The sequence below is a fragment of the Lytechinus variegatus genome, chromosome 18, assembly GCF_018143015.1.
Source record: "Lytechinus variegatus isolate NC3 chromosome 18, Lvar_3.0, whole genome shotgun sequence".
NCBI lineage: Eukaryota > Metazoa > Echinodermata > Echinoidea > Temnopleuroida > Toxopneustidae > Lytechinus > Lytechinus variegatus.
The window spans coordinates 3,948,798-3,968,694 of NC_054757.1; the positions used below are offsets into that span (position 1 = coordinate 3,948,798).

Consider the following 19,897-nt stretch of genomic DNA (forward strand, 5'->3'; position numbering starts at 1 on the left):
CTTCGGAGCGCTGATTTTTCTCGTTCAAATTTGAACGAGACAAATCAGCACTATACGCAATAGCTAAATGAGCTCTTCGTGGTTTTCTTTAGTGAACCGGTGATACATATCTATTAATTCAATTGCGTAATCCAAGCATATTCGAGAAATGATGCTTGGATATGATGATTGGATCTTAAAATTGACGATAAAATATTATTCAACATAACAATGCTTTCGAACAAACACTCTAAAAATACTGAGTAAAATTTTACCCAAAATTGGTTATAGAAAGGGAATATGCATGTTTACTGGGGGGGGGGGTTTACCCACAATGGGCTATTTCAACACAACATTGCGTTTTTTACCCAACCAACATGCATGTTCCCATTTTACCCAATATTGGGTAAACCTTTTTTTTAGAGTGAAATTACTTCACTAAGCCGAGGCATTTTTAGTATCTTTTATTAACCAATATCCCATTTTTGTGATGGAGGTATGGATATTAGAGGATTGCACTTTCAGTGTTTGGTTTTGTAAGATAAGAAATCCGACATGGATTTGTATAATGTTGTCTCGATGAGGCAAACGATTGAAAAATAATCCTTTGAATAATTCAATGACAAATAATTGGTTAACTTTGTCATGTACTGTTTTTACGTATTTTTTGAACGACTAATACATTTTGAGGAAATATGAATTCGTTTTCTCAGCTTATGTTTTTCATTTTTTTATCTCGGGTTTTGATTTATTTATATATTCATTTGAATATTTCATTATAAATTCGTTTTCTCAGCTTATTCTTTTATTTCATCTCGGGTTTTGATTGACTTTATTCACGACCAAGGTAATGAATTTTAAGGAAATATGAAATTGTCTTCATAAAACAACTCTTTAGCTTATGATTTCATTTTTATCTCATGTATTAATTTTCTTCCAATATTCTGTGTCCCCTTTGTCATAAATTATCTCTTTACTTCACATGGCACTGAAAAATCACAACTATTCAACCATTCAATCAATCAATCAATATCATTCAACCATTCAGTCAATCAATCAATCACTCACTCAGACAATCTATCAATAAATCGATCATTAAAGAAACACTGACCACCAATCAACCAGCAACTCCTATCAGATTGGTCAATTGGTCACTCATCAATTATCTCAATGACGCATTCATTCAATATTTCAGTCATGATTATAACCCCGTTAATCAAAATATACATGTACAAGCTCCCCTTCGTTATACAGGTAGCATCCCCAAAACAGATGCAATTATTTCAATCAATTTGAAAATAATAAATCAATCATTCAATCAGTCAGTCATATATTATAAATGAAATCAGTCAATATATCAATCACAACATTGTCCATTCAATAGACATGTAAAGCTCATCCGAGCCTGCCAAAGTCAGATTCATGAACAATTATTATTTTAAAATACTCTCTCATGAGGGAATGATTAGCAAAATATTGATTTTTTTTCGAAGTTCCGATGAATATTATGTCTTAACAATAACAATGGCCAAAATCGAACCTTGCTATATTATATCGATCCATAATTTGATTAAATTTTGACAGTTTTTTTTTCCATTGGGGCGGACATAAATTTATCAAAAGATTGGCTATTTATTCCGATCCTTTCTTGATTGTGCAATTAATCAAATCATTCATTCAATCAATCAGTCATTTAATCCATCAATCAATCGGCCATATCACAATCAATCATCAACTCAATCGGTCAATCACCCAATTATTTCTGCAATCAGTCATGCATATACAGACATCGTTTCGCTATTTCCTTAAAATTTTACCCAAAATCATTTGAATACGAAATCGTTAAAGATGTATCCTAATTCCAGTGTTATAGTACTTGGTCATAAATACAGCAATGACAAAACAACAAACGTTTATTTCAATTTGAAATCATGGAATATCTTTTTTTTAATCTCTTTAAACTGTACACGTATATACATTAATAAAACACCACATTAACTTTGTCACGGCTGTTCATCTTTAACCTCTCTATACAGAAAAAGAGTTGTATATATATATATACATACACACATAAATATAAACAATCAGAACAATATATAGTCAACACATAAAAGTGAGAACACGTATAACAATAATCTTTCTAGTATGCAGTAATTAATCAATCTTAATGGCTCACCGGGGCTAATTTTCCCCCGAAAGAAGGAGCGTGACGCATTAAAAGCGACATGTAATTCAGTTGAATTAATTTTAGGGTGATAAACGGGCTGTCGGAAGTAGCGATGGTTTGTCAACAAATGGGACAAAAACCCCGGCAATTTAGGATTCGGGGGTAAATAAGGCTGCTCTATTATTAAGCAGAAGGGTAGGGTGCTTGGGTGTAATTAATAAAAGATGACGTTTATGGCAGAAACAAAGCAGTCGGGAGTCCGTCTTCCTCTCGGCTCGTTGCGAGCGGAGGAAGATACTTGTGATTAATTAGCTTCCTAATGGTGGAGGTTTTAAAAGATTCATGACATGGAGGCGCGCAGTTAAAGAGATGATAAAGACAAGAGTAGACGCGTCCCGGTGCCCATCAGTATTGTGATACCGAGTCGGATTTATGTTCTTGACACGAGCTTGGGACCTTTCTTGGAGATTGATGAGGTGAGGTCTCTTTCCAACCCGGCCACGATAATTCACCCAAACCATGTCTTATTCTGCTGTATCAATCATCCCGCCCCGTCATCAGTGCGCCAGTCAAGCGTAGCTCTTGCTTTGATAGAGGATGGAAAAAAAAGGGAGAGATGGAGAAAAACGAGAGAGGTTGGGTGGAGAAACTGAAGTAAGCGACTAATGACAAGGGCATAAATGATCGCCACGGCTCGCCAACACGGCACCTTTCCTCGCTCGGCCTGCAAACATGATATAGCTTCAGCTCTCCAGTGCCGCGCCAGGGAAGAAGATGAATTGCTACGATGGTCGGTTTGCGCGGCGACTGTTAACTCATGCACGCGTCGGAGAAAAGAGAGAAGCGGGCTGATTTGTGAATAAAGAGTTTCTTATGACGGGAAGCCGGTTTAGCATCTCGCCCCATATTGCTCAATCATACATAGGGGGGACATCCCAACTGTTTCAGTCCCGTGTGAAATGCATGTCATAAATAATTCCAGACTGCCTGCTCTTTCTCCATTTTTCAGCTAAATTAATGGGTTAGACCGTCTAATAAACGGTCCTGACAAGACGCAATGCTACTGTAAGTGAAATAGTGAATCGCAATTTGGGCAACGCAACATCTCCCTTGTCTCCCTCCATCACAGCAGTGTTTCTAGAATAACCACAAAACGTGTCATTGAATGTAGTATGAAATAATAAAAGGAAATCATTTGGAAAAATATATAACCTGTATTTTGGAACCGATTTTAAATGGAAATTAATTCTTTTGTACTATAGTACGCTTGAGCAAATCTCGCGTTTCATCTCGGGTTATACCTAGGGACGGACAGCATCTTAATTAGTAATGACCGTTTTATTAACACCTAGAGGAGACTTTCAACTAGACTTTCCCTTGTTCATATCACTAATATTTTCTCTGAGAGATAGGCCGACTCACAATTAATTTCCTCATCTTACAGAATAGTACTTTTCGAATAAAATGTATATCTCTGTACAGTCCTTACGAACCAACAAGATGCAATTAAAGTACTTCGAAATTTGTAACAGGTTTTAAACTGAATACAGAAATATGAAACTTAACACAGTGAACACACGATATAATAATTTTTCAGGTGTGATATTAAAGAGTTCATGCACCACTCTGGATAGATTTTTGGCTAGTGGGGTACTCCAGCTGCGGCGAGTCTTCCTTTAAGATCGTGGAAAGCATACGGGGAGTAGTAAGCACCGGCTGGGAGTCCAGGGAGGGTGGCCAACGAGGTGGGGATGGGTGCCTTGTAGGGGTGATACCTTAGGGCGGATCCTGGGCTAAGGGGTGAAGGTGGTACTCCTGGTTTTGAAAGTCCAAAGGAACCAGGGATGGGTGCTGCAGCTGGATAGTGCATGTAGTAAGCACTTAGTTGGGCGTTGAGTGACGAAGCCAAGGCGTAAGGAGACGGCGTGCTTATCGACTCGCTCGACTGCATCGTGTGTGTGCGTAAATGTTGCAGCAACTCCTCGCCACTGCCGAACCGTTTCCCGCAGCTCGTGTTGCCCGAGACCCAGTTGCAGACGTGTCCATGCTCGGTTTGGGCGGGTACTGGGGGCGGTGGGTAAAGATAAGGCGTGGCTGATGCGGTGGGACTTCCTGATGGGAAATAGGCGGGAAACGCACCCGGAACGGGAAGTGCAAACGGAACGGCCCCGCTGAGTGATAGTCCATCATGTCTACATTGTGTGCATGCTGCACCTGATGCTGCAGAAGCTGCAAGTGAGGCTGATTGACAGTGTGAACAGTACGGGTCACGGCAGATAGGCATCAACGTGGTGCCCCCATCAGCGGTTTTCACACGTGCATAGGCGGTGGCGTAAGGTGAACCGGCGGTAGCAGCTAAAAGGTGTCCAGCATGATCCTTTGAAATGCTTGCAGGATCTGCAATGTGGGGTAAGTGTCCAAGAAGCTGCGAAGGGCATCCACCATAATGTCCTGAAGTGGGTGGAGTACTGGTATGAGATGTAGACGGTTTGAATCCTGTAGCTAGTGCAGGGGGCACGAGATGTGTCGGTAAGATAGGGGCAGTGGAAACCTGAGAGTGGGGCTTCGAATCACCTCGGTGACTCGGACTGTGAGCACCTGAGCTAGTGCAGCCAAAGCTATGTCCAGTACTGGTGTGACTTGAGACAGTTTCTGTCGTACTCTGATTCGAGCTCGGCCTCGATGCCTCTGTCCTTGTTTTCGTTGGCGACGGCGGCGACGACGTGAAGGTGGTCGCGCTGGCGATCGGTTTAGAGTCCGTGCTTGTGATAACACTGAGTGGGGATCCCCGCGAGATTGCTTTGTCGGCGTAAGCTGGTATTTTCGTCACATAGGCATCGCCGTCGCGTTTCTCGTTTTGCTTGTAAGGCTTGAACGATGACCTGTCGAGCTCGGGCACCGTGGTCGCTGCCTTCTCAGGGGACTTCTTGCCACCGATGTCGAGAGGAGCCGTCAAGCCGGTCTTCATCTCATTCGAGTTTGGAGGTGGGTCTGGCTTTCCGATGCTGCTACATGTCTGAGCCAGCAAGGCCAATGGACTCTTCTTCGCATCCAACTGCAATAGAAGAAAAATAAAATAGAAACAAAACATTAATAATCATGATAAAACAAGTCATAGTGTTGATTCAATCTTAATACAAACACTCTACGTGATTATTTATGAGCATGTGGTTGCAAGGGGGATTGATGTGACGAAAGAAAATTCTCCAAACTCCGTAATCTTATATTTCACAATCAAGAACACTTCTTGAAATATCCCTACCAAAGTGATCAGCCAGTATATTTCATATAAATGTGCAGAGGTTTCTCCCCACATCATGATGAATGCAAAAGTATGACAAATAATCTATCTCTTTTCTCCGGAATTCATAACATTGATAATTCGGAATTCATTGTAAAACTCACGTATCATCACTTTCGATTTCGAGATACCATGTTCTTGTTGTCCGTGCAATTGCAACACACATGCCAGACAAAGCGGGTTTCGCTTGCAAATTGCCGATTTGTGAAAACTAATATAACGCTGTAATAGTGTCGCCTAAATACATTATGAAATCAGCACAGACACCGTGTACAATTTTTACAATGTGAATGTAAATGACTAAATAATTGACAACGAAAGGGTTTCATGAAAACGTGCATATTGAATAATAAATTTGCAAAAATGCGAGACGATATTAAATTAAAAGCAGTTGTGTACATTTTCTGGTCAATATTTTTCCGTTTAGATCAAAATAATGCACCTAATCGATTGAGCTTTAATCTTTTCACCAATAGGTCCTTAACAAATGCCAGTCAAAAATGGAAAGTAGGCCTACATGTTTTTCTTTTTAAGTGTGTACCGCCGACTTCACTAGAAAATGATCGGGGAAATCAAGCGTCGGAATAAGGGCATGTCTAGGCATACTCGATTCAACACAACTGTTTCTATCTATGAATACAAATTCAGTATGCGATACACTGTCTGTAGCATGAAGTGTAAATAAGGCTTGGCTCAAACTACGAAATCTCCGACACAATAACCACAGTAAACTGTATCAGTATTGAACAGAAACCATTACGAACAGACTGCAACTGATATCACCGAGTGTTTCATTTCCATTTCCTTTGAGACAATTTATAACATGAATGTTTTTGGTTATCTTTCCTGTCATGCCTGTCGGCTGCCTATCGCGTATTGACCATACACACGCAGAGCAGGTTTGCACCAGACGCGATTCAACTGAAATGAATTGAACTGAATTTGTTTCTGTACACACGGACAATTAAGGGGCAATGCCGTGATTGACAAGCAAGATTTCGACAATAAAAGCAAAATAATATGGGCCTATCAACACAAAACGTTTATCAGAAACCTAACTATATCATATTAAACATGTTCAATACATAGTTGGCTGCTGGTAACTACAGCCACGATATAGCGTCAGGTATCAACTCACTGCCGAATTTACTGTACGATTTAAACCGAGTCACGGCAGCATGATTTGTTGCAAATTACGACATAAATTCTACAACCGCCCAGCATATGTACATTTGTAATATTAAAAAGAAGATTTGCAACTTAAATGACATAGAATTGAGGTTATTGGAAGCATACTATATAACTTTTTATAAGCTACACCGGGCATAAGATAATGATATTGCACACCGTTGATTGGAGCAGGTACGGTAGGTCGGGGAATAATTTTTAACATGCAATGGCAAGACAACGCCGACAGATACTGAACTGCTGAGAAAAATAATAATATAACGTGCTGCTCCTGCCCCTACGATTTCCTCAATTATTATACAATGAACCTACATTATGGAAAACCTACACGTCATGAAGAACAAGTTTTACTTGATATATTAAAAATTTGAGAAATGCGGCTTTAAAACTAGAGCGGGTGAGCATAAATGACCATGGTGAAATTAAAATGCCGAACTTACCGTGGTCGGAAGAGGGTCCATGGGCTGTAAATACTCCGTATGCATTAGGGGTTGCGTCCGTGTCGCAAGCATGGTGATAATCGAGTATAAACCAAGAAATATTCACAAAGTGGGGTAGCACTGTATCACAACAGATAGCAAGAATATCACAAGAAAGAGATCACAACACTGACAAGAGATGGTGCGAGTAGGTACGACGTACGTCCGCTCCGGGTGAGAGCTGAGAATTGAGTAGCGATGAGGGGAGAGAGAGATGTGCGGGCGGCGAGCCGTCACTGACTGGCCCACTAGCTCGGCCCCATTGTGCGAATGGATTTGTCTGCGCGAGCCACACAAGCACTCCTCTAAGTGTACCGCCGCAGCAGACAACACACAAAACCACAAATTTGCCGACAACACTTCAAGTCAAACATTGAATTTACAACGCGAGATGAAGGGACTTTACCGCTGGCCAATCGGCGCGGGGCAACGGCCCGTGCGCCGTGCGTGATTGGTCGCTCGGGATGTGTAGCTGTCAGAGGCTTGGGATGATTGATATGTGATCTTGTCACATGCTCCGCGCCAGCCAATCAAATTCGCGATTAGCAATTCCCGTTGGCAGGCGTCCAGTGCTGCTCGCTGCTCTGCGATCAATCAAGAGCGGTGTCAGCCTTGTCAATTCCGTCTGATTTATGTCAGCGTTTTGTTGTTGATAACATGGCTCGAGTAATTTGAAAAACGGCTTTTGAAAGGGGGTATGATTCCCCGCGATAAATCGGCCCAATAATCGCAATTAATGTGTGACAACAAAGACACCGGCGGAGTAGCTTTGAATGACAACCGCACCCTGCGCGACAGCCGGATTTTCCCCCCTTCTTTTTGGTGATGGGAGGAAAGGCTAACGGGGACTGTTCTTCTAAAACAAGCAAGCTGTATAGCACACATTTCGCACTTTTCTTTCTCAATGTGTCGGTGCGTTGTGTATTTGGGATTGTGTGTGTGTGTGTGCTTCGCTCGTTAAAAGCCGTTTCTAAACCTCGCCGCCTTGTTGTGCTTGAGCAAACGAACCCGAGCCCTTGCACTCCGCCGGGCTATTGACATCGCCCTGCCATTGGAGCTGGGCTGTCGGCGAGCTTCAAAGGCGAGCCATGAGTTAGAGGAGATTTTTATCTCTCTCGTCAATCAATCATCGCCTGAGCAAGCAGGGCTTTTCGAACAGGCTCGAGATTGACGGGCCGAACAACACACGTGACAGGCTGCCGATTTTAACACTAGCTGACAGCTTGCTCTTCGGGAGGAGGAGGGAGATGGGGGAAATCATATCGCCCCGATGAGAAATGAAAAGAGCGAGGAAGGAGGAGGAGGAGAAAGAGGGGGAATAATCGACCAAGGGGAAATTAAGGAGGGTAAAGGAATAGGAACATAATAACTCAATGTATCCGGTCGGTGGGGGCATTAAAAGAAAATAAAGGCTTTCTTCTCTCTCATCTCCCTGTTTCGCTTCTAAACCTTTCCAGCTCCGTCTCCATTTTTGTTTGGGAGACTGATTGACTGACTGTTCTTGGGGGCGGCAAACTCTGACGATTGGAAAATGACGCTTATGAAAACATGCCGGTTTAGGGGTAGCTAGTGATGATTGCTCCGGCCCAACTCTCAGGGGGAGGGTGCCATTGACGGTATGCACAATAACAAGAGCGAGGGGACCTGCCTGAATAGTGCACGGAGACGGGCGTAAAAGGGAAAAGAAAACTCCCATTGTAAGTTTGTGGCAAGACGAAACAGGCAATAGAAAAATATCCGAAAACCACGGCGACCTTTACGCGCTTGCACTCTATAAGCAGCATGCAGGCATTTTGACGAAGGGAGAAGTAAATTGAAAATAGTGAGAGCATCGTTTGCCCTCGTATTTTTTCGCTGCTTATGCATGAAAAATAGCCCGTCCTCCCCTCACCAGTTGATTAGGATGGAAGATGGGGGATAATGATGAATTGCTGGCAAATTTATAACGGGAGACCACGAGGAAAGTGGAATGCACTGTGCATGTATCTGAAATCACAATCTGCGTGAATTTTCAGTTAGCAGACAAGACATGTCAGGATGTCTGGGCCGCTAGTCTCTCCGCTCAGACTCTGTTCATTGGGACTTTTAAAATGGCATAAAATTAGAGATATTTTGGTCTCGCTTGTAAACCAATGTTATCATTGGACTATGGAAATTGCAGTGTAGGCCTAAAGGTCATTGTGGGCTATATACATTTTTTCAGCACTATAAGATAACCTTATTAGGCATATGACGATGTTTATAGCACAGTTTCAATCTGTCGGAGACCATTTTGCCTTAAGGGCATATTGCATCTATATTGATCACTGCGTCAACATTTAAACCTACCATGGAAATAAAATCAAATTTTATCTTAACAATTTTAGGGAAAGTTCAGCCCTACGAAGTATGCCTATAAATGGCTGGTTTTATGAATAGGGGCTTTTTTCACCAACAATATTGTTCATCCACGCTGTGTTAGAAAACTATGGAACGCCGAATTGGCGCCGGATACAACAAGGGAAATATGGTCAGAGAGGTGGATAAAATCAGCTACTTTTATCAACCTGCTGTTACGATGCAACAAAATGAATGTCTCTGACTTATTATGGTCGAAGACAGAGCTCTTCAGAATATAAACACCAACTGCCAGCAAAAATGCTTTGGGACCGGTCACATTTCACACTTCGTATTTATTTTGTATTATTTCTCTCTCATTTATCTATGTTTTTCTCATTTGATTACACATATCTGTATTTGTACTTTGTTATTGGTTGTGTTATCTATTTTTTTAGGGGCCCACATTGTACAAGCATTGCTTTTCCATCTTAATTTAATTTCTATTGAAAAATAGTATACTTAATATTTAAAACCTCCAATGTGTTGCCCAAATAAATATTGTGTGTTTTTTTTTCTTCACAACATATGTATTATTATTTTTGTTTCTTTGCAACGGATACAAATACTTATGTTTATATATGGTATACAATTTGTTTTTGTTTGATGGAAGTGAAATAAATAAAATTGAATTGAAATTGAATTTTATCTTAATCAAACAGAATCATCAACAAATTGGGATAGTATTATTTAGTAACGGACGCATTTTCGAGAGATTTCAGAGTAAGAGTTAAAAAAAATTGCCAAAAATTTAGAATTCAAGAATGATCAATATTTTATACAGGTCTACAGTATTATTCGCGGTACCATGGTATTGACCTATATTATTACGAGCGTTTTGGGGAGACCAGCCTAGCATAGATTCTATCCCGGATAAGTCCTTGAATGTAGGCTAGAAACTCGAGAATTGGGTTCAATGTCGCCCGCATCATCCTCATCATATCTTGACATGTCATCATGGGCGTGCTCGGTCCATCTCGCTTTTCAAACTCCCGATCCTTTCCCTCGATAATGAAGGCGCAATGGAGTATGTAACGAGCACCAAATCGTCGCGCGGGCGACATGAAAGCCGGTCCAAGGCGAAAACGATCTGTGTTTTTCTCGTTCGTCGTCTGTTTCTCGAGTTCCCATTCTCCTGTTTTCCGTCTTTCTCTCCCCCCCCCCCCCCCTTTCATCTCTCCCCCTCTCTCCCTCTCTCTCTCTCTCTGTCTTGTCTGTTTAATGTTTGAAAAACCTATATATCCTATTACAGGGGTGGGAAATATAAAGTTTCAAGGAAGGTTTCACCATTTTGATCACTAATAGAATTATCTGTCTTACTATATCTTCTACCCTTTCCATCCCCATCCTCTCTCCCCCTCTCTTCTTCTACTTCTTCTTCCTCTTCTTCTCTTTTTTCCCTATACAGTACATGCATGCAATCTTCATTATTCTGAGCTATTATGAAACCCTTTTTAAACGTTCTATCTGTCTCCTTTTCCACCTCACTCTCATTATTCATATACCTGAAACTCCCTGCCATTCCTTTCTATTCGGACCCCCCCCCCCGCCCCATGGCTCTGGGAAGCGGATATTGCTTCAGCACCAAAAAAGATTTCTTTGGGGGTGCTGCGTGTATCATTCTCCATAGGCAGCCCACACCCAGGTATTCTGCAAGCTGTGAAAAATATGGAAAAATGTAACCAAAAGGACCTTCCTTTTGTAGTGAAACCCCTTTTTTTCTTTCTTTTTTTTCAAAATTTTCGGGACCAATTTGGTCTTCATTTTGTAGAGAAAACTTTTTTGTGTGCTTTTTAAACTTGCTTTTTAAACTAATATCAGCACCCCCTGCAGTAAAAAAATAGTTCCCTGGGCCCTGCTGCCCCCCCCCCCCACCCACTCCCCGACCATCACGATCATTCATGCCCTCTTTCTCTGGCCTTCTCCATCCATCGTGTCGGCTTCCATGTGTGTCTTGATGAAGAGACATGAGACAAGATCCAAACGAGAAGATATAATTAGATCGATGCTCTCGACGATGTATCGTGACAGCGACCATTGCTCAAACTCGGTGACGTGACAGACTCTCTGCGCATGCGCTGATACCAGAATCATCACGTTCTTAATCCATCTCTTAACTACATTCAATAAGTGGACATTTCGACTTCGTACTAAGTCTTAGGGGTGTGTCAAAAGCATAAGGGACGTTGCAAGAAACTGCTAATCATGCGTAAGAAATTGGGGGTTTTGGGAAAAAACTGGTTTACAACTGAACATACTGTAAATCAACTACAAATTTACATTTTAATCTAATTATACGGTCAATGAGACAGTCGATGATGTCCCTCACTCACTATTTCTCTTGTTTTTTTTTATTGTTGAATCATACAACATTTAATTTTTTGCAGATTTGACAATAAGGACCAACTTGACTGAACCATATAGTATTAAACAATTCTAATTCCACACGTTCAGGGAGGAATTGGTCTTTTTTTCACTTGACAATGGAAAGAAAATTGAAATATTTCATATTTCACATAATGAAATACAAAAGAAATAGTGAGTGGATGACGTCATCAGTCTCCTCATTTGCATACCGACCATGGTGTGCATATAACTATTTTGTGAAAGTAAGGGAAACTTTAAAATGTCATAACTTTCTTATTTTACATCCGATTTTGATGAAATTTTCCGTAATATGCTTGTTGGATTTTTCTCTTTTTATTCAAATCAACTTTTTGTTGGGGTGGACTTGTCCGGTAAGGACGTGCGCATAATATCTTGGGAGTGACGCTTGGAACGGAACGTTTCTTGCAAGGCTCCGATAGTTAGGAGTTCGGATAATCCATTATTGAATCACTGTAATTTTACCAATTCTTATGCACGACGGTTTACACTCCCTGAAAATATTTGCATTGTGGATATGAATGAAAATACTTGAGGTAAAACAAGAAGAACATTATGTCGGCTTACATAAAAACATACCGTATAAGATTAGCAAGCATGCAATTAAGGTTTGACAATCAAAGGCTGCTATATTGCAATGATATTTAAATCTGTATTATTTATATTTTTTGTAGGAGGAGGGGATGAAGTACGTAAATCGTCATTCGAATTGTAAGATGTGGCTTCTGAAGTTGATTTAGTATTGTCGAGTATCGGTATGTACTTTTGAAGAAATGTTGTTGAATACACTACATTTTCCTCATAATATTTGGGGAATTATTCGGCTTTTCTATATAGGTTAAAAAACAACCAAACACAAGATGCATCCGAAAGACTCTTCAGGGTTATTTTATTAGACAAGCAATGAAATAATAGAGCTTAAGTAAACATTGCAAATATAGGATTATTTGGTGCTGCTTATCGTGCAAGGAAAAATTCTTGTCTCAAATCGTAGCTTCTAGTATTTCTCCCTTCGCAGCAGCCTTGAAGCCTCGGCTCCTTTAATTGTTCACCGATGTTTGTTTAGAGCATAATCTTCTGAAATTTCATTTATCTTTTAATCCCTTCCGCTTCATTTAAGATTCATTAATAGTTCAATCATTCATCGAGGAAATTAGGAGTCGATTTTCAGAAGAACATCATGAACCTCTTTGAACCCACCAAGGTTTTTTGTGATGATGTTCATCGACGAGTGATTGTTTGGTCATGAGATGGCGCTAGACCAATTTTAGAGTAGAGGGAGGTGGCAAGTTAATTAATATCCAAACATAATAGCAAGACAATAAAATTTCAATGAAATATGATAAATGTTATTGTGTGGTAACAATTTTATTCATTTTTTTCATTCCAGGTTCCAAGATATTGAAGAACGCCATCGTCATTAAAAGACGAATGCATTATTCAATGCTTACAAATTATTGTTTTTCTCATGAAGCATAATTATAGCACATCATTAAAAGATAATCCAGCTGACATTTATCGAAATCTAGCTAATCATACGTCAATATTACACAAAAGTGTTCATGAAAAGCCATGGGCATATGTAATTTGAAATGTGCCCCCCCCCCCCCCGAATCTCGATATTGCATCAGAATGTGCTTACAAAAACGCAAATCAACATGCATGGTTATAACGGTATACCCATCCATTCATTGGCTGAATTTCAAAACGTATCAATGATGAGGTTTTTTGGTACAACATGTAGAACATTATTATACACCAAAAAAAAATCACCATTTAACAATAGCTATAGTACTCCAATGTCTCTAAAAGGAAAGTATATTTACTAGTATCAGTATTTGCCATTTCACCTTCCTTTGCAATTTAAGGAACTAATTTACGCGGCTTAAAAATATCAATAATAATTGCTCTGTAATTACTTCAATGTGATGGACTTTTAATTACATCTTGTTATTGGTTCAAATGAATGCCAATTACCGCTCGGATGTACCCCTCTATTCTCGCCGCCATTTTTCTTCATTAGAATTCCTGACGGGATATAAAGTACACTCAACACATTGTGCTACATTTCAAACAGATTAATCCATACTATTTTGAATGAGTATTCATTTCCTCTCGCGATAGAAATAAAAAGTGCTAATAAGAGGTCTTTGCGGTAACGCGAGCGAACAAGGCGCGAAATTATTGTCAATCCCCGATCGGGTTTGATTCGCCAAACTGTTTGTTCCCGTTGACAAAAGCTTGAAAGGGCCCCGAAATAATGATTATAATCAGAGAGAAACACCAAACGATTGTCAGGAACATGAAAAAAAAATGGGAATGTAATCACAAAAGTGAGTGTTGGGTTATTGGGCGCCGATGGCTCTAGAAGAATGGGGTGAAAGCCGGTTGGATTTAGCGCTATTAAAATGTATCCGACTTTGTATTTAACGGGAGATAAATGAACGCGGGTGAGGATTGGTTTGACGGCTATTTAATAGCTAAACTAATCAGAATAATTCCATTGATGACCCCGCCACAACAAGCCACGAAGGACGTGAATGAGAAAAACGGGCGGTTGAAAAGCCCCCAACGGACCGTTCTGATGCCATTCGATCGGGTTATCTTGTCATTGTGACCATTGTATTGAAGGTGGAAACGTTTTTAAGGACCCCCTTATTCAGACTGTCGCGCCGATCAAAAGCCCGGCCGTAATGAGGATGCTTTAGCCGTAATAACTTCTACAGTTTGACGCTTATTACGCTATATTGTTCGGCAACTTCAGTCGAGTCTGTCAGGCAATTATAGGGCCGTATTAAGGGTGAGATTATCGATTGGTTTGATCCCGTGAGTGGGGCCCCTGCTATTGCTATTGATTAACATCAAAGCGAGGCGCGCTTTTCGGGAAGCCCTCCGTTTTACAATAAGACCTTGCCAAATGTTTTGTCCTTGCCTGTATTACAAGCTATCCATCAAGATTTCTCCTATTGCCATTGTGTTAGAGCAAGGTCTTCCTTTGACGGGTTTGGAAATAAAGACCCAGTGTCCGATATGTCCAGGCACATGAAGTATTCATGATGCAAAATCTTGTATTACGATAATAGGCCCACGTTTATGAGAGTTGTTCCATCCAGCTATGTACATTTTTATTACCATTCAACTCACTATTATAGCATAGTTTAGAGTAAAAGTTTAATTATAACTATATAATTACAGCTTTTTACTCAACAAAAACGGTTCCACATAAACATGGTCAGATGACGATGATTATTTTCTTCTTTCTATAGAATAACATAAATGCCAGGAGGTCGCAAAACGGTTTTGAAAGGGGGCTGACCGTGCAAAATTATATCAGATGACGGATGGTCCTTTTTATGTTTATGCACACTTTTATTGAAAAATGGGGGACTTGACCTCTACCCCCTCCTTCATATATTCCTCCGGTTCCATGGCTCCTGAATGTATTGTTATTTTTTAATATTTATTTATTTATTTTATTTCCAGGCAAAAGACAACAAAAATAAGTACAAGAAGAAGAAATTACCACCGACTAGTGTCTGAGGATGACTAAAAGAAAAACTAGTTTCTGTTATGAAGCTCTCCTCACTAGTCGGGGTTTGACAATAACAATAATGACAATGACAATAATAACAATAATGACACATTCATAATTCCAGCTAAAAGACTTTGCCCTTAGCAGCCAACAGTACCATTACTCTTGGAAATATCAAAGCTATATGCCAAACACCGGTCATGTTGGCTCAGTGGTAGTATCCGCCTCATGAACGGGAGGTCGTGGGTTCGATCCCCGGCCGAGTCATACCAAAGACTTATACAAATGGGACCTTCTGCCTTCTTGCTTAGCGCTCAGCATTTAGACTGGAGAAGGATAAAAATAACATATTATGTTATGCAGGGCCCGCTGGAAGAGCAGTCTTATGATTTAAGTGGCTACCCTGGGTAAATAAAAAGTTATCATTATTATAACTCATGTTAAAGTTATGAAGGCATTGAGTTCTTTTGGGACATGATTACCTCAAAATCTTGGATTTTTCCGGTTTTGGTAAAAAAAAAGACATATGTATGTATACAAATTTGGTCGGTACAACCGAAATTGAAATTCCACTGTGGTAAAACGCACATATTGAAATGTGATAAACTGATTTGACTTGATTTGATTTACTGTTTTCTTCTGCATACATAACATTCGTTTACATGGATAATACATTTTTCATTATACATAACAAACATAATTATTGATAATTGATTTTTGGCATGAATTGGAAGTTAGTTACGTTGAAACAAACCGATAATAAAACTACTTCACAGGGGCCGCGAAAGCAGGGGGCTGAAGCCCCCCCCCCCTTCCCCACTTTCTTTCCAAAACCGTTTACAAAAACGTAAAAAATGACCATTAGATTGTGATTTTTTTTTTGCATGGTCAGCCCCCCCCCCCCCCACACACACACACACACACTTTGAAAACCGTTCCGCGGCCCCTGCTTCAAAGGAGTTTAACTTTATGAAGTAGATGGAGCAACATAGCAGATTACAAGTAACAAATTCAAAGTGAAAAACGAATAGAAATATAGAAACGAGTAAGAGGATGCATTAAAAGATGTTTATGGCCGGACTAAACATGCTAAAGATGCCTGTAAAAGCAGCTAAAATGAAGATAAATTTTATGGAGAGTTTACTCCTCAAACGAATAGCAATGACAATAAATCATACAAATAGCCTAACACTTATCCTGCACGATGTCAGCTTTGGGCTCCATGATAAAAAATTGTTCTCCGAAAGATACTCGTTTCGGCAATAAAAGGCTAATAAATCATCATAAATGACAATTCCTAAACTGTAATTATCGACTATCGGGCGGTTTATTACCTTAAAGCCTCATAATCACGATAATTGTCAGAAATCGTTCTCCTTTATCATGTTTATCCAAAATTTGAGACCAAAACATGCATGGCAATTGAAGGAATATATGCATTTATCATCCTCTAAGCATTGTATATTATTTATGGCAACAGTATACGTGGTAAATGTTCTGACATGATAATTTCACGAGATATTCGATGTAATTACAAAACATCATTACTTTCAAAGCGTGAGTGGCAGCACTTATATGCAAGAGAAAAACCCACCACAGAACTGAAAATGATATACCTCCTACCCCGAAGTATGCTTCTGGAATTCTATTATCATAATGGTCCTGTATACATTGGAAGGGCTTTCTCTCTAAATGCAAAAAAAGCTAATCTATTCCCTAACCACGCTCCTCTTGGAGTGATAAGGACCAATCCCTTTGGAGTGAATTGTATGTCTTTTTAGAGTGCATTATGACTCCCTATGGAGTGAGCTGCATGTGCCTCTTCACTCTAAAAATATGTACAGTTCACTCCAAAGAGATTGGAGTGATAAGGACCAATCACTTTGGAATGAACTGTATGTCTTTTTGGAGTGCATTATGACTCCTTTTGGAGTGAGCTGCATGTCCCTCTTTACTCTAAAAAGATGAACATTTCACTCCAAAGGGGTTGGTCCATAATATCACTTCACGAGGAGAGAGTTTGATATTTTGATCTGACCTGAATTCCACCCCCCCCCCCTTTTTTTAATGTTGAATGTACACATCTATTTTGCCTGGCATTTTTGGAGTGCTTACGAAAGTAAATAAGTATGGAATGCTATAGTTGTCGATTCAAGTGCATTCTGAAGTATGAAATGAATTATATTCTCAAACTGAAATGATTCTGTGCATGATGATTATACACCCAGTTCAAGTTTGAAGGGTCTCTTGAAATTTTATTTCAGGATTCCTCTGACATATAAATGCGGTAATTTATTACTTGGAAACGTAATACAGATTTTTATAAAGCACACCACGCAATTCTAATTGATCTATCCATATCATTAGCATGTTCTGATATAGACTTGAATAAATCATTAGGTGAATCGAACCGTTTTCAAACAGCGCCATTTTACTTGTAATTGATAATGTATAAGTGTTATCGAATTCATGCATTAACCAATGACGAAACGAAGCTGCTATTTTCATATTATTGATTGATTGATTTTATTGTTTACTTCTGCAATTACATCATTCGTATATAATACATTTTCCATAACATAACAAACATAGTATATTGAGAACTTTTTTGGCATGAATCATAACTAAGTCATGTAAGTGTACTAAAATTATCATTACAAACAAAACTGATCTCATACCAAATTAGTTAACATTTACAATTTGCAGGAGAAGGACTGTCATCATAAGCAGATTGCTTGAAAAAATGACAACCCCAGGTTAAAACTCATTGATTCATATAATACATTAATACAGCAGGTATTACATGATACATGCATTATGTAGGTTTGTAGCTTGTTATCGTCATCTTTATCATCAATCCATCCTTATACTAGTATTTCATTCATGCATAAAATGAATAGGGAAATGTGACGCTCTGACATAATGTTAAAATATGTCATGTGAATAAAACTGAATGGAAAATAATCTCTCACATTCGCCGTATATATTTTGATATTGATTTTTATTTCAACTATTAATTTTTTTCTTAATTTACTTTATTTTTGTTATTTCATGCCCAATATGAGAAACCCAGATGAAAGAGGTATTTTGAAAAGGTTCTTCTGCAAAGATATATAATATATAACAGTGTCACCCGCAGTGGAACCATGCCGTCTTAAGGTGGGTAATCAAGCATGCACACAGGCACTGGAAGCTATCACATGATACATGCATAAATTAAATTAATAAATTTATTCAATAACCCTGGAGTAGTGTGCATGTGTGCAGCGCTTTGTAACCGAAAGAAAAAGTGCTATATCAAATGACTATATAGGTTTGGAACCTGTAGGCCTAGACATTAGACAACTCTGTAAGCCTGTGACTGTAAATTATTTTGTAGATGATTTTATTCGTAAATCTTGCACATTTGACATTAATTGTCACGAATTTCTTTTCCTTTTTTATACTATTATTATCATTTAGCGGGCTATAGCTGCTGGCTTTGCAACAAAAAAGGCAGGAAATTGTAAATTCCGTATGAAATGAGGGGGTGTTTAATGAGAAAGACATGTAGTATCAAGCTTTCACTCTCTTTCAATTTCTTTATGAATTATCGACGAGTTAATATTTTTACATTTTTTATCAGACAGACGGGGGTAGAGAAGGGAAGAGAGAGGGGGAGAGAAGGAGAGAGATTTTGCTTGTTTATGCGCCAAGTCGTAATTCATGTTGGATCTTGATGTGGGTCGGAGAGTAAAATGATCGGGAATTGAGCAATAAATCACTTGGCGAGATATCTGAGCGTGCAGGCGGGGAGAGGGCATAAATCATAACCCGTTTATCACGTTTAGCAAACAGAATCATTTTTCTTTCTTTCTTCCTTTCTTTGGTTTAGTCCTGAAGTATATAATGTGCGCCTGCTAGCACCAGATTAGATTTGTTGACCAAAGTAACGACACTTCCCTGATATTGTCGAGTTGTAGCTCATTATATCTTTAGCAATCACTTCGTAGACGCTTGCTTTTACGCTGATCATCTTTTGTCAAAAGCCTTTCATAACAAAGCAGCCTTTGTGGCAGTGTCGTCCTGGGGTCTGTTTCATAAAGGACTCACAACTGTTGTAACTTTGCTATAATGGCAACTACCATGGTAACAGGGCTCAGCAGCCAATCATAATCAAGGTTACCATGGTAGTTGCCATAATAGCAAAGTTACATCAGTTGCAATTCATTTATGAAACGGGCCCTGAACTCTGGAAAAAACGACATATTCGCAGTTCCCTGTCCACCAACTTTCGACAATGTCCTCTAATTTGTCCATTGTGCATTTTTAAATAGATTCTCAACGTTCCAAAAAGTGTCTGCTAAGTGGATGCTATGTACTTTAAAGCAGGATCGCGCAACCGGGAAGGGAGGGGGTTGAACATCGTGCATTTTTGTAATATACATCAATGGGTAATACATTATAGAAATGCAGGCTTATACTAATCATGCTAATTATGCTTTGATTTA

General features: G+C 39.4%; 1 protein-coding gene across 1 annotated transcript; it reads right to left on the reverse strand.

The window, feature by feature from the left end:
• Positions 1–1,906: 1,906 nt before the first annotated feature.
• LOC121431663 (zinc finger protein 503-like) lies at positions 1,907–7,418 on the reverse strand. The gene is made up of 2 exons (XM_041629308.1): positions 7,076–7,418; positions 1,907–5,201 (listed from the first exon to the last, which is right to left on the reverse strand). Exons 1-2 carry the CDS (start codon positions 7,145–7,147, stop codon positions 3,789–3,791), a joined length of 1,485 nt encoding a protein of 494 aa, XP_041485242.1. The 5' UTR covers positions 7,148–7,418; the 3' UTR covers positions 1,907–3,788.
• Positions 7,419–19,897: the final 12,479 nt, after the last annotated feature.

Excerpts from the sequence above, each read along its gene's own strand:
- LOC121431663 (XM_041629308.1), bottom strand. The coding sequence starts at position 7,147 with ATGCTTGCGACACGGACGCAACCCCTAATGCATACGGAGTATTTACAG. Across the intron at positions 5,202-7,075 it reads TGGACCCTCTTCCGACCACG|TTGGATGCGAAGAAGAGTCC; the intron begins GTAAGTTCGGCA and ends CTTCTATTGCAG.